The sequence below is a fragment of the Lampetra planeri genome, chromosome 32 (assembly GCF_965212315.1).
Source record: "Lampetra planeri chromosome 32, kcLamPlan1.2.h2, whole genome shotgun sequence".
In the NCBI taxonomy this organism is placed as follows: Eukaryota; Metazoa; Chordata; class Hyperoartia; order Petromyzontiformes; family Petromyzontidae; genus Lampetra; species Lampetra planeri.
In genome coordinates, this window is record NC_136138.1 from 2,962,775 (window position 1) to 2,986,880 (window position 24,106).

The following is a 24,106-nucleotide window of genomic DNA, read 5'->3' on the forward strand; positions in this document are numbered from 1 at the left end:
CTAGAAAACTATAGACCGACATACAAGCAGACAGACATCACAACGGCACACATAGAGAGGAGTATACAGGCACACGAAAATTAAATAACTAGTAAAATATTGAAATGTGATGTAATACAACACAGAGAGTCGGTTAACACACAATTAACGCATGGCCTGGTTGACTACGTGTTTCAAAATTTGCTAAGTTAGAATTTTAAGTGTGAGCAACAAATATCTAACTAGAAAACTATAGACAGACATACAAGCAGACAGACATCACAACGGCACACAGAGAGAGGACACAAATCGGCTAAATTATAGTTTTAAGAGTGCCACGCGCAATATGTGACATTGACTTCTCATGTCCGTCACAGATAACCGCACGAGATTGGAAACATTGGGGCCTATAGTTGTAGGGCTTATTCAGCTAATCTATGCTAAGCGAACCCCTTTGCTCGGAGTAAAAGACTCCAATCGGTCTCTCCGTGTAATAGTACAATATCCGTAATAGATGTTTTTTGGGTTAAATCGTGTAAATATAAATGTGTCATTAAACCCGCCACCACCTGACACAGCCAAGTAGTAAGGTTTTTCGCGTAAACAAAACGTGCCAGTTCGTTACTAGCTCTGCACACGGCTTGTGTGTTGGACATTAAACCTACAACATTTACAATTGGAGTACGACTTTTCACCCGTAATTTTAACCAACATCATCAGGCGGACAGCCAGAGTTGTAGATAACTCCTCAAGTTTCGGTCTTAAATAGAGGGATAAATGTGATGTCTTCACTTGTGAGCCAATTAGTTACAATACCGTTAGTCTGTGGCTCTCTAAATGCACGCTATCCAGCAGCCTTCACTCAAAGCAAGAAAACTCTGAAGCAGATTTGGCCGTTTGGATGAAGAAAAAAAATGCATGTTGTAGTGTTGTGCGGAAAGATGAATGGAAGTGTTTAACATAACTTTTACACTTTCGTAAAGTCGAGTAAGGCCCCAAAACAAGCCCCATGATCAACACGACGTGGGTAGGCCTTCATCCAGAGTGCATTTGCAAACAGCTGTGCATTTATTTATTCATTTTTTACAACAAATAATGGTATAATAAATAGTATTATATTTTGATTTAAAACTTTCGTGACTGCAGGGATTCATATTCTTGGTTCTTTCGGTAAAGTCACGTAGAAGGGAAATAATAAAATAATATTAATATAAAACAATACAAATTTTCACGACGTTTCGACTGCAACACAAGCAATCATCAACAGGTGTGAAATCCACAGCAAGAACATTTCAAATTTTCTTGTTGTGGATTTCAAATTATTTGCTGTGGATTTGACACCTGATGATGATTGCTTGTGTTGCAGTCGAAACGTCGTGAGAATTTTTATTGTTTTATATTTGTATTATTTTATAATTTCCCTTCTACGTGACTTTACCAAAAGAACCAAGAATATGTATAATATTTGTATAAGAATGCATATTTGGAAGCAATTTGTCAAATTATTACTGTGCTGTATATAATTTCAGGCCAAGACGGACATTCTGCATCAGGTTCAACTCCGCCAAGGTAAATTTCCGATATTACAATAAAACAATGTGGAATGGATTCGCTGTTGGCCGTAAAAGCTGCAATAGACCTACAATGCTGTATTCTCTTGTTAAAAACCAGGTGACTGCTTCTTGAAATGTAATTTTGCAAAGAAAATATGAAATTACCGCAGGCAAAAAACTCATTGTTAAGTTGCTGTGGATTACAGATACATTTTTTTAACACTGAAGTACAGGTCAGAAGCACACAATTGCTACCTTCTTGAATATTTGGTCAGACGGGGTCATGTGTAAACGTTCCAGTGACGCCCTGCAGGTTTGCCGGACCAGAATATGGGAACCTCCTTTCCGCCACTTCGCCCCCCGCACAGTTCAGAGCAAACAAAACGGTTTCTCTAAATTTAGCGCCATGGTTGGGCAAAAATATATTTTTTTTGCAGAACGGAGGCCGACGAGCGTGCACGCGAATTTTGTGTAAAAATGGGACCCCGTGCGCACCCTTTGTTTGCATATCGGTAGAAACTTTCCATCGTCGTTGACTCTGCTGCCTCCCTCGCTGACCTAACCCCATCCAATTTTGCACCACTGTGCAATGGTGATGAAATGGGCTCATTTGGAAGTGAAATCAGCCGTGGTTTGAATTGCAAAATGTGAAATGAGGGGGAGGAGAAGGGGGCGGACCGAGTGCTTGTGAAATCGGTCATCGTTCCACTGAGAAATAGCGAAATTATGGCCAACATTAGGCCAATAATGTTCCTTGGCGATGTCTGCATAAGTCTCAAGTCCAGAATCCACACGGGTGTAATGTAATATCTTATTTGTGAATACGACACTTTCTACAACATGTCCACGCAAATCAGTTGCTCTGCTTCTTCCTCGTTACTGCTAAACGAAGAACAAAAAACGTATCAATAAATATCCTGTCCAGTGGCCTCAAAGTGCACCTAGCATGACACAAGCACCGTGGTTACGTCACCGCCGCTTAGTGGCGAATGTCGGTTGTTGTTGTTGTCCAGTTGGATGAGGCTTGCAGTTGCTAAGCCAATACATTTTACATTTTGATGACGGTTGCTGGGCACAAACCCAAAGGCCCAAAACACCAAAGGTGCAACAGGGTAAAGAGTGAGAGACATTCCTTGAATTGAGCAAGGTCATAGCAACCTTGGGAAGAGAGACGATGGGAGGGAATTCCAAAGTGTAGCCGAAAGAGAAGTATGTTGTACCTCTGTGGTGCCGTGGATGAACTTTGTGAACGAACACAAACGAGGCTGAGATGATTCCACCATTTCTTCACTAGTAAGCAAGTCTCTCTTTGATGGCAGGTGATTCACTCAAGTGCAATACAAAGACAGACTGTTAGGGAAGGTGCTGTTAGCGTGCACCTATGGAGGCCGGCACAACACACGAGGGGTTGGGTGGCCAACAATCGCCCCCGGCTGCCTTTCTCTCCCCAGTGGCGATGTTTACACAATCCGCACCTTGAGGCTGAGTCGAACGAGGGGAGGCCCATGACCGGTTCAGATAATCATCACTGGTGTTGGCCGTAAGCGGGAATCGAACTCGGGCCACCGGGTTTGTAGCGCGAACCGCTGCACCACCGCTCCCCCCAGGTATTGTAAGTGCAAAACAATACCTGGGGAATACCCAGTCATGGTAACTGTCCATGATGTTGCTTTGCAGGTCATGGCGTCAGAGCACAGACTGTGGGACACTCCCCTTGGCTTTTCGACCTTTACCAGGTGATTACTGCACATATTCAGACTCATAAGATGTCATAACAAGTGTTTAAGGGGCCGTCCATAAATTACGTCACGCACCTGGGGGGGGGGGGGGGGTGATCAGACATTTGTGACGATGTGTGACGAGGGGGGAAGGTTGATAAATGTCAAATCAAAATGCGCAACTTTCAATAAATATAGAATTGTTATAACAACATTAATTGTTATAACAACACTCCTACAACATCAGAGTGCAGCGCCACATTAAATACGCACTACAATGACAATAGTTTAAAGCGATTTGAAGCATGTTTTATTTTCAAAATGGAAATATGGTTTTGGGGGGGGGGGCAGAGCTTTGTGACGTCATATTTGAGGGGGGGTCTGACTTTTTGTGACGCCTTATGACGAGGGGGGGGGGGTCAAAAATCGTCCAAAATCGCGTGACGTCATTTATGGACGGCCTTGAATAATTGTAATGACGTCAAATTGTTTCTTTTGACTTGTTGTCTCAGAAATTCCTGGCCAGGGTCCCATGGTCCGCCTGGAAACCCACCCATCAAAACATGGTAAACATATTCGTAATTCCTGCACAATTACGTGCAATGAAAAAAAAATTCATCTTCACAAACCTGCTTCCGTTCCTCCCTTAAATGCAATGCCCTTTAGTGCGTAATTAAATGTCGGTTTTTTCAGTTCCTTATCTTGCTTCTCCCAAAATTGACTACGTCCCATCCCGAACTCTACGCTCCCAATATCTGCTGTGCCTCTCTGTGCCTCCCTCGCCCTGCGCCCAGGCTTGCTTTATCGTTCATTCTCCCTTCTCGCTGCCCTCTACTGGAACCTACTCCGCCTGCAGCACAAATAACAATATTCTTCACTAACCTGCTTCCCTTAAAACAACACCCATCTCTTCTTTCTGGGCCATCATCCTGAGACTGTTACTCCCTGTCTCTGACTCCCTACGAGTAAGCCTACCCCAACCCCTATCACAAACCACTATCACTACCCCAACCCCTATCACTAACCACTTTCACTACCCCAACTCTTATCACTAACCCCTATCACTACCCCAACTCCTATCAGATACCCCTATCACTACCCCAACCCCTATCACTAACCCCTATCACTACCCCAACTCCTATCACAAATCCCTATCACAAACCACGATCACTACCCCAACCCCTATCACTAACCCCTATCACTACCCCAACCCCTATCACTAACCCTGATCACAAACCCCTATCACTACCCCTACCCCTGTTACTAACCCCTATCACTACCCCAACCCCTATCAGAAACCCCTATCACTACCCCAACCCCTATCATAAACCCCTATCACTACCCCAACCCCTGTTACTAACCCCTATCACTACTCCAACTCCTATCAGAAACCCCTATCACTACCCCAACCATGATCACAAACCCCTATCACTACCCCAACCCCTGTTACTAATCCCTATCACTACCCCAACTCCTATCAGAAACCCCTATCACTACCCCAACCATGATCACAAACCCCTATCACTACCCCAACCCCTGTTACTAACCCCTATCACTACCCCAACTCCTATCAGAAACCCCTATCACTACCCCAACCATGATCACAAACCCCTATCACTACCCCAACCCCTGTTACTAATCCCTATCACTACCCCAACCCCTGTTACTAATCCCTATCACTACCACAACCCGTCCTCCTTAACCTCTCCCGCCCGTTCTCCTGTCAACATAACTACACCACCTACTTTTAATAATAATAACCCCACTTTTCATTTCAACCACTATCATCTTATGTACAATTTTGGAATTGTTGTTAAGTGCCTTGGAAGAATGCGCTGCTATATACATCTACATAAGGTGAAAATGTTTTTGGTATTTCAGAGCCACGTGGGAGCAGACCACATAGCAGTCCGCTCCCGAGGTGAGCATCCTTACACACAACCTTGGCTTCGTGTTTATTACTTCACATATCATGAACCAATTCCATTGCTTAAAATAAAGTGACGGACCATTGCTATGAAATGATCTCTTCTGCAATTGTAACATCGAAGACTACGAAAAGGATTAGACAATGATGTTTTGGTCGTCGAAATTATTGGGGTTTTAACATTTGCGATTTGAGTCAATAGCTACACACATTGGGCAATTGTTAATAATTTCACTTTTTTAATGTTTGATAGCATATATGTGGGTATTTTTGGACTTCGTGAAAACTGGCTCACTGGCAAACCCGCTAACCATGTGACTATTCTGTACAAGTAACTACCTTGCCTAGTACGCAGCAGGTCGTGGGTTCAATCCCGACCCTGACACCTGCACATTTGGAGTTTGCATGTCTCTCTCCCCGTGGTCACGTGGATTTTTTCCTCAACATTTAGAAACGTGCGTTTAGAGTATTTGGCTGCTTTAAATGTCCACATGATAAGCCACTTCTTTTAGCTATCATTTGTGGCCAGGTTGCTTCTGAATTAGAGCTATATGACTCAGTGGGCCTCATCTGGTAAAATAAAAATCGAGTAATGGTTAAACTATTTCCATTTAACCAGGTAAGGCCCACTGAGCCACTGTTAATAGCTATTCTTCAGAAGCGACCTGGCCACAAATGATAGCTCAACGAAGTGGCTTATCACGTGGAAATTTATATCAGCCAAATACTTTAAAATCATGTATCTAAATGTGGAGGGAAAAACCGGAGGACTCAGAGAAAAATCCACGTGACAACGGGGAGAGAGACATGCAAACTCTAAACCCACTAACTCCTGTATACCAGGGGAGGTAGTTAACATCTCGCCACCATGGCACCATGTGCTATGAAGGGCCATTGCCTTGAAACGTTGCCTATATCTACTATAATCACCCAGGAATGTCCGTAACGCTCGTGACGTCACTCCACATAGACTATTAATATTCATGAGCAGGTGACGTCCTCCAAATGGACACCCCCTCGAATTATTATTACCTACTATAATGAGCCAAGAATTTTGACTTAAAACTTTCGTGACTGCAGGAATTCATATTCTGTGGTTATTTCGTTAAAGTCACGTAGATAGAAAATAAAATTATAAAAAATATATAAAATAATTAAAAATAAAATTTTAAACTCACAATGCCTTGTGCGCATCGCTTGTGACGTCACTCCACGTCGACCAGCCCCCCTCATTAATAATCATGAGCAGGTGACGTCACTCCACATGGACCCCCGCCCCCTCATTAATGATCATGAACAGGTGATGTCCTCCAAATGGACACCCTCCCCCCCCATTCATAATAATTAGCGGCTGACGTCACTCAACATGGGGGACCGAGGCGCCTCCTCCCCCCTCCTCGGCGTCAATTTACAACCCTCACTACAAAGGCAGAACCCTCACGTCACGCGATCTCCGTCACGCTGTTGAGGCATCAAAGTAGAAATGACGTCATGATGAACAAGGGAGTATAACCTTTAAATGAAATAGGTCTGTGTCACCGCGCCCTTACAAATTGCACACGAATGGATGCAATGAATATCACGTCGCGGTCTGATTTTCGCTTTCAAGTTTCAGATTTACTGCAATACACCCGTCCTTGGACGGGAAACAGGAGAGTTAGGTATATCTTCTTTTAAAGCCACGGTCGTGTTATTGATGAATGTGTTGAGTACTCTTCTATTCTAAGTTCAAAGTGTCTCCATGCTCAAATGGTCGTGGGCAGTGCTAATACTGTAATAGTTGTGGATAGACGGCTTGTATCAATCGCAACAAAAAGTGACGATCTGAAATATTTTACTTTCCAGCTCTGATTATGAGGTGGTGACCAAAGAATGGACTCAACCAGGTGACCAATGCACATTATCTCTCGCTGAAGAGATCACAAACTGAGTTGGTTCACAGACATAATGCCACCCAACGCTCGGAGTCAATAGAATGAGACCACTTTTAACTAAACCTAAATTATTTTTATTTTCCCTGGTAAGGGCCATTGAGCTACAGTGAGGGAAAAAAGTATTTTATCCCCTGCTGATTTTGTACGTTTGCCCACTGACAAAGAAATGATCAGTCTATAATTTTAATGGTAGATTTATTTGAACAGTGAGAGACAGAATAACAACAACAAATTCCAGAAAAACGCATGTCAAAAATGTTATAAATTGATTTGCATTTTAATGAGGGAAATAAGTATTTGACCCCCTCTCAATCAGAAAGATATCTGGCTCCCAGGTGTCTTTTATACAGGTAACGAGCTGAGATTAGGAGCACACTCTTAAAGGGAGTGCTCCTAATCTCAGCTTGTTACCTGTATAAAAGACACCTGTTCACAGAAGCAATCAATCAATCAAATTCCAAACTCTCCACCATGGCGAAGACCAAAGAGCTCTCCAAGGATGTCAGGGACAAGATTGTAGACCTACACAAGGCTGGAATGGGCTACAAGACCATTGCCAAGCAGCTTGGTGAGAAGGTGAAAACAGTTGGTGCGATTATTCCCAAATGGAAGAAACACAAAAGAACTGTCAATCTCCCTCGGCCTGGGGCTCCATGCAAGATCTCACCTCGTGGAGTTGCAATGATCATGAGAACGGTGAGGAATCAGCCCAGAACTACACGGGAGGATCTTGTCAATGATCTCAAGGCAGCTGGGACCATAGTCACCAAGAAAACAGTTGGTAACACACTACGCCATGAAGGACTGAAATCCTGCAGTGCCCGCAAAGGTCCCCCTGCTCAAGAAAGCACATATACATGCCCGTCTGAAGTTTTCCAATGAACATCTGAATGATTCAGAGGACAACTGGGTGAAAGTGTTGTGGTCAGATGAGACCAAAATGGAGCTCTTTGGCATCAACTCAACTCGCCGTGTTTGGAGGAGGAATGCTGCCTATGACCCCAAGAACACCATCCCCACCGTCAAACATGGAGGTGGAAACATTATGCTTTGGGGGTGTTTTTCTACTAAGGGGACAAGACAACTTCACTGCATCAAAGGGACGATGGACGGGGCCATGTACCGTCAAATCTTGGGTGAGAACCTCCTTCCCTCAGCCAGATCATTGAAAATGGGTCGTGGATGGGTATTCCAGCATGACAATGACCCAAAACACACGGCCAAGTCAACAAAGGAGTGGCTCAAGAAGAAGCACATTAAGGTCCTGAAATGGCCTAGCCAGTCTCCAGACCTTAATCCCATAGAAAATCTGTGGAGGGAACTGAAGGTTCAAGTTGCCAAACATCAGCCTCGAACCCTTAATGACTTGGAGAAGATCTGCAAAGAGGAGTGGGACAAAATCCCCGCCTGAGATGTGTGCAAACCTGGTGGCCAACTACAAGAAACGTCTGACCTCTGTTGTATATGTTGGTTATGAAAATTTTGATGTGTTGTATGCGTGCGTGGGTGAAATTATTATGTTGTATATGTGGGTTATGAATATTCAGTGAAAATAATAATAATCAAATTAAATTTGGCCAAATGTGTAATTATCCGGAAATATGTTAATTTATGTAATTATGCACATTTAATTATGCCAATTCGAGAGGTAATCGTAGTAATTATGCGAGTGGGTGTAATTACGATAATGCAAGTCGTTATGATAACCAGACCCCGCCTCGGTGACGAGGGTGGGTTATCGATCGGAATAAGGCAATTAATCGTATGCAGTTATGCAGGTGTGGTGTAAGTATGCAAGATTAACTTAGATTAACTCGGCATCGTTGTCTAGGTTCGTCTCATTCTCGCTTATATTTTAGGTCCCCGGTTCACCCCGTTATCGCTTTAACATTTACTGAGTATGTATTAGTGTGTTTATTAAGGTCACCAAGTTCAGATCTCAACGCAGAAGCAGATCTTATGCATAGATTTCAGGAAAGAATCACACAACCACTTCTGTATTAATCAATTTATTACTAATTCAACCTCAACTATGATAGTATGCGAACTCTCATTCCCGTAACGTCAACACGGCATCAATACAGTATCATCAACGATTGTCTGATTTCACTTTGACAACGGCACATGGATCCCGCATAACGCGATGGTTGTTAGTGAGAGAGAGTCGTTAAAACATGCAAATACTATGCTAAGAAAAACCTTAACGTTAATGAATGATTACTCAATATTGTTCACGCAGTACCGTACTCCTTATTGATCATACGCAACCCTTATCACGTTGTTAGCACCTTGGGTCACGGGACAGTTGAATATTCTGTAGAGGATGCGAGTACGTGCGGCGATTATGACTGAAAGATACTTGAAAGATTATACGGCGATAAAAAAAACACAATCAAAAACAGTTATTATTCTTAAAGGCACCAATCTCAACAGATACATCGGCAGGTTATCTGACAACAGAATGGCTCGGAGTAAGGGCCTGCGACGGTGCTCCTTTTCCGAAGATCGTTATCTTATCAAGTTTACTAATTGGGGACCAGATCACCTGATAAGGATCTGGTGGGCCACCACTCCCCACGTGAGCGTGGCTTGGCGGAAGGAGGTGCCAAGAATCAATTCGTATTGATGGATCTGTTGGGAATTTATGCGATTAAGAGTACAGCCCACTAAATATTAAAGATAATAATTACGAATACTCTTATAAACGACGGATGGCCATCACTCGGTCTCGAGTGTTCTCTTCACAGCCACGGATGGCTTATGGGTTCGAGTGTGTTTGAGTGGTAAGAGTGGTCTTGAATAGTCATTGTTCGGAGTCGGTTCTTTATGTCAAACAGACGCCTGGTGGTCGTGTGGTGAGGGGGCGGTGCGCGTCATACGTATCAGTCGCTCCTCTGTCGCCGTGGGGAATTGGTTGGATGCCTGTTGATACGCTGTCGTAGTTCGGAACCCGGTCGGTAGGTGGCGCCCACAGCTCGCTCGCAGCGTGCAGTGTTGGGTCGTCGCCTCGTCGCCAAACCGCGACCTTCAGCTGCAGAGAGACCTCCGACTCGGCAGAGGTTGACCCACGCAGGCCGAGTTGAGCTGTCAAGCGGGTCTTGCCCGCCTGCAGAGGAGATGGGGAGCCACTTGAGTCGAGCCCCGAGAGCCGGCTGAACTCGGCTGAGTCCCAGACGAGCTGAAGAGTCGAGCCGACCCGTTGGTCGCAGCTCGCTCCTGAGTCGACCCTCCCGGTCGAGCTGAAGATGAGTCGAGCCGACCCGCTGGTCGCAGCTCGCTCCTGAGCCGACCCGCTCGGTCGAGCTCCTGAGCCGACCCTCCCGGTCGAGCTCCTGAGCCGACCCACTGGTCGAACTCCGCTGATGAGTTGACCCTCCTGGTCGAACTGGTTTCCAATGCTCAGAGTCCTTTCTTTTATGCCGAAAAATCCCTTTGGACCCTGCCCACAAGGCGGGGTTTCTTTTGATTTACTGTGTCAGGATCTGTCCGTAGGTAGGTGTGTCCATGTGTGTGTCCGTACGTCCGTGTGTCCTTGTGTGCATCACCCATGGTATATTCCGTTGTCATATTCCCTCCATAAAATCCACGAGCAAACAGTCAGGTGTTACAAATTGCCTCGAGGTCGTCTCTCTGTCTGGGTGCGATATTATCTCTTGTTTGGCCTTCTTCATGAACCAAAACACAGACGTTACAAATCGTCTCATAAGCATCTTTGTCCGTGTTGCACCACCTGGAGGGAGGGGCACACTCTCTCCGACCGTCACTGACGCACAAAGAAATGATTAAAAAGTTTTAACATTTGTCCCTTACCATTTCACAGTTATGATTCTGTATGTAACCTAAGGTCTGTCATTTCCCATCGTGGTGCTTGACTCAAGTGGAGATGTTTCCCCGAGCGTATACACTCCTATCCCGCGCTGCGGGGATACAAAGACGGCCAGGATCTCCCTTTCTCTCCGACCCTGGGTTTAACATCGCTCTTTTATTATGTATTTTATATTCGACCTGGTGGTGATTCATCCCGTTATGCTTCGGGTCGAGTTGTATCAATAACTTTAGCCTACCCTGTTGTTAAATTCCGACTTTAACGTGACTTTAATAGCAATACAGAATAATTGAGCTTTTTGACTTAACTAGGCGAACGCGAACTTCTGGTGACCCCCGCAGCCTTGTTATTCAGCTGAGTCTGCATCCTTGAGATATACAACGCTCTTATTCGTCTCACTGTGGTCATCCAACCTTCTGCTCTGGGAGTGTGATTAATTTCAGGACAAGGCCCCCTCACGTTCAGACGCGCAGGTTGTTTAAATCAGCTCCCTCCCCTGTGTACACAACCTTGAGCTGGTTTATCTTGGCTCCCTCAGCTGCAGGAGAACAAGGCGTATTTCTCCTCCCTGTGTGCACGTGTTCCAATTAGCTCGAAATCCCTAACACACAATCAGTGATGACCCCCGGCCTTCTGTGGCCGTGATCCAGACAAAGGCGCCTCTGCTTCCTTCCATTGCATTCGAGTCGACACTGCCCCATTATTCGCCCATGCGCTGAGGTCATAGATGGTTGGGCCCCCTGCCTTAACCATGTCTGGCTGACTCTCCCACTGTCTCTGCCCTTGCAGGTGACACGTGCCCGTTTATCAGGCCTTATCTTTCCTTGAAGCAAGGTTGCAATTCTGCCATCCTAGCCCTCCTCCCGTTCATTACTACAACACCTGGTGTTTTGCAGTTTGCTGCGCTTTGGTGTGTTTTCATTCATTATATATCAATGATGGAAGAAGGCTTAGGATACAACACCTCTGTGATTGCCAACAAGGGTTTTGCCACCAAGTACTAAGTCATGTTTTGCAGAGGGGTCAAATACTTATTTCCCTCATTAAAATGCAAATCAATTTATAACATTTTTGACATGCGTTTTTCTGGATTTTTTGTTGTTATTCGGTCTCTCATTGTTCAAATAAACCCACCATTAAAATTATAGACTGATAATTTATTTGTCAGTGGGCAAACGTAAAAAATCAGCAGGGGATATTATACTTTTTTCCCTCACTGTATATAGCTCTTTGTCAGAAGCGACCTGGCCGCAAATGATTGCTCAACGAAGTGGAATTATCACGTGAACATTTATATCAGTCAAATACTCAAAATACATGTTTTATAAATGTGGACAGAATAACCAGAGGACCCGGAGATAAATCCACGCAACCGCGGGGAGAACATGATACTCCAAATATACAGCAGGCGTCAGGGTTGGGTTTGAACCTATGACCTTCTGCATACCAGGCGTGGTAGTTAACATCACGCCACTGAGATGTTGCTTTACAATGAGAATGGCCACGCTTTAAAAATGTGGAAGCAATATTGCGGCAAACCTTAGCCAACAGAAATATAAAAAAAATTGACAGGGATAATGCAAAGTGACTTTGTTAAAATAAAGAAAGCTATTAAAAAAGACAAAGTACTGATCGTGTTAATGTTGACCGTTCGTGTTGTTATTTGAGACAGACATGGGCACCCTGAGACCCCCGAACACTGTCGCCCCAAGCCCTCCGGTCCTGATCCACAATGCCCGTGATGATCCAACCGATTCTGGACACGAAGCAAATGGTACCACCTCTGCACTTTCTGAAAAAGTTGCGCGCATGATTATAAGCATTGTTATACTGTCACATTATACTGGTAGGAACGAAGTGGACCAGCCTACAATAGATTATATCGTCCGTCCGTCCGTCCGACCATGTAGCAACATCGCCCCCTACTGCAAACACTTGGCATGACCCTGCAAAAACCTTTAGACTCAGTGAGGCTTTCCTGGCTAAACAAGTGTAACATTCCCTTATAATTCCCTCAGATAGCTTTTCATTAAAATATTTAAATTAATGAGGCTTTCCTGGCTAAACAAGTGTAACATTCCCTTATAATTCCCTGAGATAGCTTTTAATTAAAACTTTTAAATTAAAATTTTACTCACAGCGCCCTAAAGCCTACAGCTAGGCCTAAAGCCTCGAACTACGCCTATCACTCTCCCTTCGTATCGTACCCCCGCGTGTGTGCAAGGGAGTTAATGTTTAACAATGTTACATTCCCTGATGCTTTTAATTAGAAACATTTAAATTTAAAGCTTTTACATAAATAATAAAAACATTTAATTTTTAAATTAACTCACGGCGGCCTAAAGCCTACAGCTAGGCCTAAAGCCTAGAACTAGGCCTCAACCTCTCCCTTCGTATCGTACCCCCGCGTGTGTGAAAGGGAGTTAATGTTTTACAATGTTACATTCCCTGATGTTTTTAAATATAAACATTTACATTTAAAGCTTTTACATAAATAATTAAAACATTTAAATTAAAAATTAACTCACAGCGGCCTAACGCCCACAGCTAGGCCTAAAGCTTAGAACTAGGCCTCACACTCTCCCTTCGTATCGTTCGATTCGGTGTAGCAACATCGCCCCCTACTGCAAACACTTGGCAGGACCCTACAAAAACCTTTAGACTCAGTGGGGCTTTCCTGGCTAAACAAGTGTAATAATACATTATGTTTATATTCTTTGGTTATTCGTTCCTACCAGCCCCCGCAGGGTCCTGTTCTGTGTGTTGCGCAAAGGCCCGTGATCTTACCTGGGCAGACGTTGGGTTACGAGTGCACAGACCTGTGGTTTGAATCCAGCAGTAAGAAAAAACAAATTCCTGCGGAGGGAGCTGGAAGGAACGTTGGGTTGCTCGGTCAATGGCCAGGGTCAACGACGGCGTGGTGTATTCCGCAAATATGCCCGACTGTGAGGGCGGGCACAAGTCGGCGTGAATAGGTTAAACGTTGAGTTTTATAAGGGCACCACGGGGTGAGCAGCCCCTCCCCACCCAGCCCCACCCCTCCCACCCAGCCCCTCCCCACCCTCCCCACCCAGCCCCTCCAAACCCTCCCCACCCAGCCCTCCCCACCCAGCCCCACCCAGCCCCTCCCCACCCTCCCCTCCCCACCCAGCCCCTCCCTCCCCACCCAGCCCCTCTCTGCACGACGGACGGACACAATAATCCCCTGTGGGCTGGTGTAACCAGGAGGTTCCTACCAGTATAATATCCAGCTAGTTGAAACTGAAGCTAGAGCACTCTCTAGCTTATAATGATGTCCAGAACTCAGCCCTTCGTTCCTCTGCGGTGGATAAAAGGAGCACCACTTAGTGGGAAGTTAACAGTGGTCCTTTGGCATATGCCAACTCGATTTGGAAGTTTAAAAAAAAAGCTGCATTTGTATGATTTTTCGCGAGATGGGCAGGTCTTTCCCCGATATATCTATTTCCGCTCGGCCAGCCCCAAAAGGAAACCCACGCAATAAATTTTGGCTCCTGACCAAATAGTGCGTCACGGTGGCGAGATGTTAACTACCTTGCTTGGTATGGAGGAGGTCGTGAGTTCGATTCAGACCCTAACACCAGCTGTATATTTGGAGTTTACATGTTCTCCCCGTGGTCACGTGAAGTTTTCTCCGGGTCCTCCGGTTTTTCCCTCCACATTTAGAAAACATGCGTTTAGAGTATTTGGCTGCAATACATTTCCACATGATGATAAGCCACTCCATTGAGCAATTATTTGTGACCAGGTCGCTTCTTAAAAATAGCTATATAGCTCAATGGGCCTTACCTGGTAAAATAAAACAATATTTAATAGTTTAGTTTAATTGGTAGCCAATAAAGACATGCAAATAGGGGTTTTGGATGGCGACTAATTTTAATAATTACTCGAGTTCTGCGATTCATAGGAGTGGGGTGCAAAAGTAATATCCATGCCGATGGGTAATTCCCGGCCAACTTGGTGTTTGATGTTTAACCATATTCGTGAATTCTACGAGCTGGTGCTTGCTGTGTTTTGTTCTGCCTAACTGCATTCCTGTGCCATTGTGTCTGTATTCACAGTGTACGTAAAGATAATCAAGGTTCCTCAAACGACGGGAACGGCATCGGTAAATGTCCCATCGGCATCGCCAGTAGTGACTGCGGAATTAACCATCGGTGGTCTGGAAGAAGCTGTGAAGTCTGGTAAAAATATATATTTAATTTTTTGGCATTATATTTGAATCAGTTCATTTTCTTTGCTGTGTTTCGGCCACCTAAACGACCTCGCCATATTTGTGTCGTCAGCACCCTCCACCTCCAGACACAACCAAAGCAATTAAATTTCCACGTACGCAAGCATTTAAATGTGTAATGGATTCAACCGAGTCGCAGACGTACTTCTTGGAGGCAACACATATTTATTAACACCAACACATTAACACAAAGGGGTCACTGCCCCTTTGACCAGATAACCTGTGGTGGTGGACCACCAGGCCAACTACGCTAGTTACTGGGAGTAGCTACATTGGACAGGACCCGACCTTGGGTCCTCGTCCACGTGTTGGTGACTTCTTCTTGGACGTAGAACGTAGATCGTAGATCTTCAGATGACAACAGCAACGCTAGAACTCACGTTCTTGTGGGGACCCGGTTTATATGCTCCCGGGTCGTGGCTGGCCCCGCCCTTGGCCACGACCACCTTCGAGAAACCTCTTATCGTTTCTCGACCCTTCCCGTAGGATCTCACCCTGACACGTGAGCACTCCCTAGCCCCCGCCGGGGGCCCCTGTGTAGATCTTACTTGTCACGTGCCTTCCGGGGTCAACCAGAGTGCCATGGCCTAGGGTAACCTCATCCCATGGCTGACACTCCCACACTCCCTCCTGTAGGGGTCGGCACTGTACGCCACGGCGTGGTGCCACTGAGCGCTATCCCAGCGCTCACCGAGCCCCCTCTAGGGCTGATACTACACCCACCTACGGGGTGTCCGCAATGACAATGCAATGCATACCGTGCCTCGCTAGAGCCGGCATTACACAGTGACATTCACGATGTCGCTACAAATGTAACAATTCTCACGAACAAATGTAGCAGTTAGATACGGTGTTTCATTTGAAACTACGTCAGACATCATCAGGACAAAATCCAGAAGGTCAGACGTCAAACGCGAAGAAGAGTGTTGTTGTCGGCACTTTGTGGGCTAATTCAAACAATTCTATTTTTTATCGCGATGTTAGCCGTGGAAACTTTACGTGTTGTGCATTGCATAGCTATCTAATGCACAGCACACGTTGTTACACTTTGCAAAGCATCATCTATAAACTATAACAAAAAATATATTTCACCATGGAAGGCCCACTGAGCGATTTAGCTCTTTTTCAGAAGCGACTGACCACAGGTGATAGCTCAACAAAGTGGCCTTATCATGTGGAAATGTATAGCAGCCAAATACTCTTCAACTCATGATGTTGATTCTAAATGTGGAGGAAAAAACCAGAGGACCCAGAGAAAAATCCACGCGACGACGGGGAGAGAGGCACGCAAACTCCAAATATACAGCAGGCATTATTGTTTTATTTTATTATATTATTTTATTTTACTTTTATTAATTTTAATGTTTTTACCTACGTGACTTTACCGAAAAAACCTAAGAATATTATTGTCGGGGTCAACCCCACAACCTCCTGTATACCAGGCGAGGTAGTTAACATCTCTCCACCGTGGTTCCCATAAACCCCAATCAGCCTGCTTTGATCCATGATACGCGCTTATTTTGCGTGTCGTTTGGGGCAGGGGGTGACATGACTGCATTTCGACTGATTTCGTGGTTCATGAAAATGGGTGGTGTAATTCTAATTGGGGTGGGTGCTGCCAGTCTGTAGACAAATTATTTTACATCCAAACCGAATGCTTGGTACAGCTTAACCGTATGTGCGCATTATAAGAGATGGTGCTTGGTGTGTGTTTCCAGCCCGGCTGAGTATTATACATTGCTATGTGTGTGTGTGTTTTGCATTCGAAGTGTCCGTAACAGATGTTGAACGTGGGAGCACAGCTCAGAAAAATACCACAAAAACACGGGCGGTGAATGATAAAGATCCCGGACGAAGTTTGGCTAAAATATTCATATCAGGTAACAACAACAAAAAAACACTTTCCTTTTGGTGCATTACTGTATATTTATTTCAGGTGAATTTCCGATAGATGAAATCCTATTTTACAAACTGAAGTGTTTTATGCGGTGATTATTTTTAAATACTGTATTGTAATATACTCTGGGGGTGGAGCAGTGGAGCGGTGGCACAGTCGTTAAAGCAAATGGGCTGCCACAGTGGCGCGATGTTAACTCCCTCGCCTTGAATACAGGAGGTCGTGGGTTCCATCCCGACCCTGACACCTGCTGTATATTTGGAGTTTGCACGTTCTCTCTCCCCTTGGTCATGTAGATTTTTCTCCGGGTCCTCCAGTTTTTCCCTCCACATTTAGAAACATTCGTTTTAGAGTATTCGGATGCAATAAATTTCCACATGATAAGCCACTTCGTTGAGCTATCGTTTGTGGCCAGGTCGCTTCTGAAAAAGAGCTACATAGCTCAGTGGGCCTTACCTGCTAAAATAAAAAAAATTGCTTAGTTTCAAAGCCAATCCCGGCCTTGGCTAATATCAAGGGTGAGTAATGTCTTAATAACCCACACTGAACATTGTGGGTTGGTTAAAAAAAAACCGTGATTAACACAGCGTAGGGAGGCTTTCATCCCAAGCAGTGGAGTAACACAGGGCGGCAATACATTACAATTTGTATGTACTGTTTTGTAGTGTACACCAAGTGTGAAAGGCTGCACCATCTGGTGGGAAATTTGCCTAATTACACTTTGCAAGGATCAGGCACACATACACTCGCCTGGGTCTTGCCATTATCTTAAAAAGCTAAAAGTGCCCCCTCGTTTAACATTTGTTTAGTGGAGTGTAATAGTTTTACCCTGTTACAGAACTAGTGGTATGGTGTATACAGCAAGCGTGTCGTTCATGTTGTTTGTTCGGCCATACTTCCTCATGCGGATCAGTGCAGGTTGATGAAGGAGCTGAATGGTTTATATTTCATTCCGAGATTGTTTATACATTATGCAGTAAAAATAGGTGAATAATACTGCCCTGGGCGAGCGGTCCTGTAGCTACATAAAATGACTCACAATTGCCAAGCAAACTTGATTTGGAGCTTTCGTGACTGCAGGAATTACTCTTTGGTTCTATAAATAAATTACACTAATTATACTAATAGCATATTTAATTATTTTTTCTTTCTACGTGACTTTACCGAAAGAACCAAAGAGTAATTCCTGCAGTCACGAAAGCTCCCACTCAAGTTTGAATCACCTCTACAGGGAGGATTTAAGTTTGTTTTCTCTCTCTCTGTGTGTCTCTGTGTTGTCTCTATCTGCTTGTGTGTCTGTCTTTGTGTCTCCGTGTCTGTGGCTTGTCTCTCTCTCAAAATTTCACACTTAACTTCTAATTTAGCAATCTTTGGAAGAACGTAATCAACCAGGCTATGCGTTAATTGTGTGTTGACTGACTCTATGTGTTGCATTGCATTACATTTCCAAATTGTACTAAGTTTGTTTGATTAAGTGTGTTTTCTCTCTCTGTGTTTGTCCGTGTGTTGTCGCTCTAGTATTTTCTGCAGTTACAAAGGCTCCAAGTCTCTCATTAACATGATACTTTCTCTACCCCCCCTCTCTCTCTGCCCCCCTCTCTCTATATTTAAAGCCTCGACACAGAGGCGTTGTTTCTCTGTGTGCCTATGTGTGTGTCTCTCTCGATGTGTCTCTGCGTTATCTCTCTCTGCTTGTCTGTCTGTCTATGTGTCCCCGTGTCTGTGTTTTGTCTTTCTCTCAAATTTAGCAATCTTTGGAAGAACGTAATCAACTAAGTAGGGTGTTGACTTTTGTGTTAGCCGACTCTCTGTGTTGTATTGCATTATATTTCTAAGTATACTACGTTTGTTTTCTCATTCATTCGTACCTGATGATGATTGCTTGTGTGTGCAATCGAAACGTCGTATGCTATTATTTAATTTATTTTTCTTTCTACGTGACTTTACCGAAATAACCAAAGAGTAATTGCCAAGCAGTTGGAAGTTCAAGTGCCAGATAGTGTGCGATTCAATCGCGCATTCCGGGTGAATCCAACGAGCTGTCCCTGTGCTGTGAATGTATACATATTGAACTTCTTTCACACCGCACATAGTCAACCGTACTAATCGGAGGAGGATACATTTGACTCCACGTGGGGAACTTGAACTTACGGCTCCTGCCTCAGGACTGCCAATCGAGAGGAGCAGTTCGCCACGTTCGAGTAATTATCATTAAACAACTGTGGCGAGTTGGCAATGCGTACATCCATCAGAGTTAAAGCTTTGGGGGCCGTCATAACAGTACAAAAATGATGCATCTCATCAGACTTTGTATTCAGCCTGTTCTACTCTAACGCAGAAGTTGCGTTCCCGAAGACCACTGCGTTATGGCAAAATTGCGTTATGATAAATAATATCTAATAAATGGTAAAGCACCATCCGCAATAACACGCGAGATGCATATGCAGGCTGAATCTAGAAGCATCCAGCAGTATCCCGCCTCGTGTGATGCTACGCCGAGACAGCCGTACATCCGCTTATTCCTACTCGCGCAACGTAGTTCCGTTCACTGAAATTGCGTTATATCCAATTCGCATCCGCGTTCTATAAACAAAAAAAATCTCGAATACATTAATTGCGTTGTATAAAATTCGAGTTGTGAAAACACGCGGCGTTATAGGTGAACAGACTGTACAAGCTAACAGCCGTCATCATCTTCAGTTTATAATAATATGTACATTGGTCTGAAAATAGAATGTATGGTCTGGAACAAGAATGGTTGGAAATTCACCATCAGGTCAATTATCTCGTGGGTTTTGCATTGCCAGTTCAGTGGTAATCAAAAACAAGTTGAGCAGATCATTAATCCAATTACAGTATTTATTTTAGAGAAAGGGACTCGTGGAAATTCACGTTCAGTGCCGTGGGTAGGCGAAGAATGATGTGGAAATACTCCGGGTATCGTACAGGAGCTACGCTGCTGGTGAAAACAATTAGTGGATGTGCTTTTTTTACTAATCATCGTTACACCAATATTCTCAACAAAGTTTTGCAACAAGAATAGGTGTTACCCTTTAGAGCAATAAAACAGGAGTTGTTTTTAAGATGTTCAAACAACAAATAGAAACCTTTTTGCAAGGAATCATGTCCGCATTAACCACACGTATGTGGTGAACATGCAAACAAACATATTTTGATAATATATGGCATTATCTTTGAAACGTTATGACCTCGTCTCACCAGTGTCATGCAAAAAAAAAGTCCCATGGTAAAGTTTTTCAATTGCGTCACGAATAATTTATCAAATATTTGTAGGGTGGTCTTTGACTGCCAAGTCACATTCGTTGTTTCTCTAAGAACCCAGCAACGTGAGGATGACAACGATGATGATGCTAATGCGAGCATAATGTGGTCGCAATTCCTGTACAGGTGTCTGAGACAATTGTTACGACAATGAGAGTTCAATATAGTTGCACTTTGACACAGCAGCTAAACCTGCCTTGACCCCTCCATGACTTTAACCTGTTCCAGGAAATGCTATGGGCCATGGCAGAGACTCACTCAGGAAGAGATATGGCTCGTCACACATTGCAAGTCCTGCTGCAGCCAACAGAGGACCGTTGGAGGAGGAGGTGCCGATGGTGCCAACCAAGAGAGAAGTGAAAGAGAGACAAGTAGAAAGAACGGAGGAAGAGAAGAATGTGGATCAAACGGAAGAAAACGTATCACCCGTGCCCTGTCCCATCTGCTTCTACGTATACCCTGGCTGGTTGATTAGAGAGCATGCGAGCACGTGCGAGGAATATTCAACAGATCCGACGGCATCGTGACACAAAATCGGGATATTTATTTTTACTGGAGGAGGAATCCGATGAGCTATAAAGCTCCTTTTCACACATGTCCAATTATGGGCACAAAGTCAGAACGTTACAACACGCAACAATAAACAATACGCAAACACGATAAGGGTGAAAACTATAGGAAAAGGTAAACATATCACTAAAATGTAAATACACAAATAAAACTAAACTATTTTTTTTATCTTACCAGGAAAAGCCCACTGAGCTATTAGCTTCTTTTTTCAGAAGAGACCTGACCACAAATGATGGCTCAACAAAGTGGCTTCTCGTGCGAGAAAAAAAACACCCCGACCAGAACGGTGAGCCACCACCACCAGCCGTACGTGAATACTCGACATTTCGGCAGGTGACCGAGCAAATCGCCCTCAATACCGCTCGTGACCCGAGACAAAGCCGCGAGCTATGTTACGTCCAGGTTACAGGCTGCCACTTCACCCCTGGTCATGTTAAATGCTCAATTTTACTGCAAAATCCTGCTTCTATTAAGACTTCACAACACAGGGTACACATGCTGCACACAGCATTGGTGCCACAGTGGCCAGAGGACGCCACGGTGGCCAAATGTTAACAACCTGGTATACAGGAGGTCGTGGGTTCGATCCCAACCCCCGACGCCTGCTGTATATTTGGAGTTTGCGTGTCTCTCTCCCCGTGGTCGTGTGGATTTTTCTCAGGGACCCTCCGGTTTTTCCCTCCGGTTTTTCCCTCCACATATAAAAAACAATGCGTTTAGAGCATTTGCCTGTTCTATATTCCCACGTGATAAGCTGCTTCGTCGAGTCATTATTTGTAGCTTGGTCGCTTCTCAGTGGGCCTTACCTGGTGAAATAAAAATAGTATCGTTTATATTCAGAATCCTTTTGACCTGCCACACACTCTCATATTAACGACGTGAAAGTGTGTATTTTGTACACAAATTTTTTTTTTTATTCAATTTACCGACTGTTTGCGATCGAAGCGTCGTAGGGTTTTTTTGGTTATTTTCTTTGAACCTATCTACGTGACTTTACCGAAAGACTCAAAGAATATGAATTCCTGCAGTCACGAAAGCTTTAAGTCAAGACCCAGGATTCATGTTAACAGCATCCTCCTGAGATCTTTGTCACGGTGGTCGTGAAATTCGAATGAAGTGAAACATAGTCGATGTGGCTGTAGAATCACATGAGCTTAGGCGTGTCCCTGATTGCCTTTGAAAATCGCCACGTGGAGCGATGTAACTTGAATTAGCCCATTGCTTTAATTATTTTACTTTTCAAGAGTTATATTTTTAGCTGGGTTTTTTTGTTCGAACAAAGTTTGTACATTCAACGATAGGTCAATTTCCAGGTGGGGTACTCCCCCCCCTCCCCCCCGACCGCTTCCGTGACCTTTCTGTCAAACTATCATTATTTATTTAACCTCACGTCAGTAACACAGTTTACACAAAAAAACACCTTGCTAAAAATCGTAACCCTGTGGTGGTCGCGGTCTCGCGTGTTCATAACACGAGCATCATTGGGACGCTGTCTTTCCGACAGCTCTGTTTCTTCACCTGAGGACGGCTGCTTGTGTTGTGGCCGAAACGTCGTGATAATTATATTTAAATTAGTTTTATTTTTATTATTTTATTATTTCCCTTCTACGTGACTTTACCGAAAGAACCAAGAAGACGAGAATCCTCTCCACGGCCCTCGACCCGGCGTCGTCAATTTATTTTGACCGCGGAATGTTTCTGGGGGTTTTGCTGAACAATTTCACTTGCAAGGGGGCTGCTCGCCCCATCGACGTCGAGTGCCCACGGGCCAACCCTCCGAGCGTCGTCGTGCGTCCCAACGGTTGCGCTACTTAACCTAACAGCACTTGCCCCAACAGTCTGCTAAGGCTACACGGGGGATCTTTGATGTGGAAAGAGCGAGAGAGAGAGTGAGCAGGATAGGGCTGTGCGATTGAGTGGAGAGAGAGAAGGTGATATCATAGACCAGGGGTCGGCAACCAAAATAACAAGAAGAGCCATTTCTTTCCAATTCGGTACAAAATTCAGTATTTCAAGAGCCGCAATGCATCTGAGTACATACTGTGCATACGTACATATCGTCAAGAAGCAGCCCGTAAAGAGTCGCATGCGGCTCCGGAGCCGTAGGTTGCCGACCCCTGTCATAGACTATACGGGGGGGATCTTGCACTGTGGTTTACGCGTGATAAGTGTTACATTTGATGTTTAATTTCATTTATTTTAAAATTATACGGGTATTTGTATCTCGTGTAAAAAAACAAGTTGTTCAAGTGTTGGAACATTTTGTGGCTGAAACGTTGCTTGCTCAGCTTCGCTTACCGAGCAATTTTCTCGGACCGTATCTCGCTCGCTACGCCAGACGACACGCACCTGTGTACGGACATCTGCAGTATGCGGCTAAAATGTTGCCAAGTTATCGATACGCGTATGTATTCTATGTATCCGCGCTCACTTTAATGCATATGTAAAGGATGAATCTGCCCGTTTCGGACACTTTCGCTGTGTAGTCGCTATGTAATTAAACAATGCCGGCTACCACCACTGTGTTCACACCGCGTGCCACATTGCACCCTGGGCTGAAGAGGCAGTACAGCGACGATGCGGCTGTACCAAGATCAGCACCCCCCCCCAAAGTGACAAGATTTGTATTTGCATGACGGGGACCCACAGGAAACATTATGCGCCAGGGACCCCAAATATGCCTTCGGCGCGCCTGATTGCACCCGTTTCACGCCGAAGATGATGCGATAAGGAGATGAGCAACAGCGAGTTTAGCTGTACTCTTGACATTAAATTTGATCACTAAGAGCAAATACAGCAGACCAATGCGCCCAACGGAGGGCGTATTCAGTGAATGCATATTAGCTGCTCAGAATCATCAGACTATTTAGACTGGAGGAATCCGATGAGCTAAGAAGCTTTTTTTCACAGATGTCCAGTATGGGCGGGTCAGCAATTTACAGCAGCAAACAACAAAAAACGATAAGGAGTGCAACAAAAAACGAATGTTAAGTCACGAAAAATAAAAATTAATTCGACTTAAAACTTTCGTGACTGCAGGAATTCATATTCTTTGGTTCTTTCGGGAAATTCACGTAGATAGAAGAAAAATAACAATAAAAGATAAAGTGAATAAAAATAACACTAATGTAGATTGTAGCCTGGTTCTGAATCGGAGTGAGTGTACTG

General features: G+C 44.4%; 1 protein-coding gene across 1 annotated transcript; it reads left to right on the forward strand.

Annotated features, from left to right (window-relative positions):
* Window positions 1-3,213: 3,213 nt before the first annotated feature.
* On the forward strand, window positions 3,214-23,455 carry LOC144729295 (uncharacterized). The gene is made up of 8 exons (XM_078609439.1): window positions 3,214-3,268; window positions 3,763-3,816; window positions 5,132-5,171; window positions 7,023-7,063; window positions 12,610-12,711; window positions 15,017-15,139; window positions 16,959-17,069; window positions 20,597-23,455. The coding sequence occupies exons 2-8, from the start codon at window positions 3,783-3,785 to the stop codon at window positions 20,893-20,895; spliced, it is 750 nt and encodes a 249-aa protein (XP_078465565.1). The 5' UTR covers window positions 3,214-3,268; window positions 3,763-3,782; the 3' UTR covers window positions 20,896-23,455.
* The last annotated feature ends 651 nt before the right edge of the window (window positions 23,456-24,106 follow it).

Excerpts from the sequence above, each read along its gene's own strand:
- LOC144729295 (XM_078609439.1), top strand. The coding sequence starts at position 3,783 with ATGGTCCGCCTGGAAACCCACCCATCAAAACATG. Across the intron at positions 5,172-7,022 it reads CATAGCAGTCCGCTCCCGAG|CTCTGATTATGAGGTGGTGA; the intron begins GTGAGCATCCTT and ends TTTACTTTCCAG. Across the intron at positions 17,070-20,596 it reads GGCTAAAATATTCATATCAG|GAAATGCTATGGGCCATGGC; the intron begins GTAACAACAACA and ends AACCTGTTCCAG.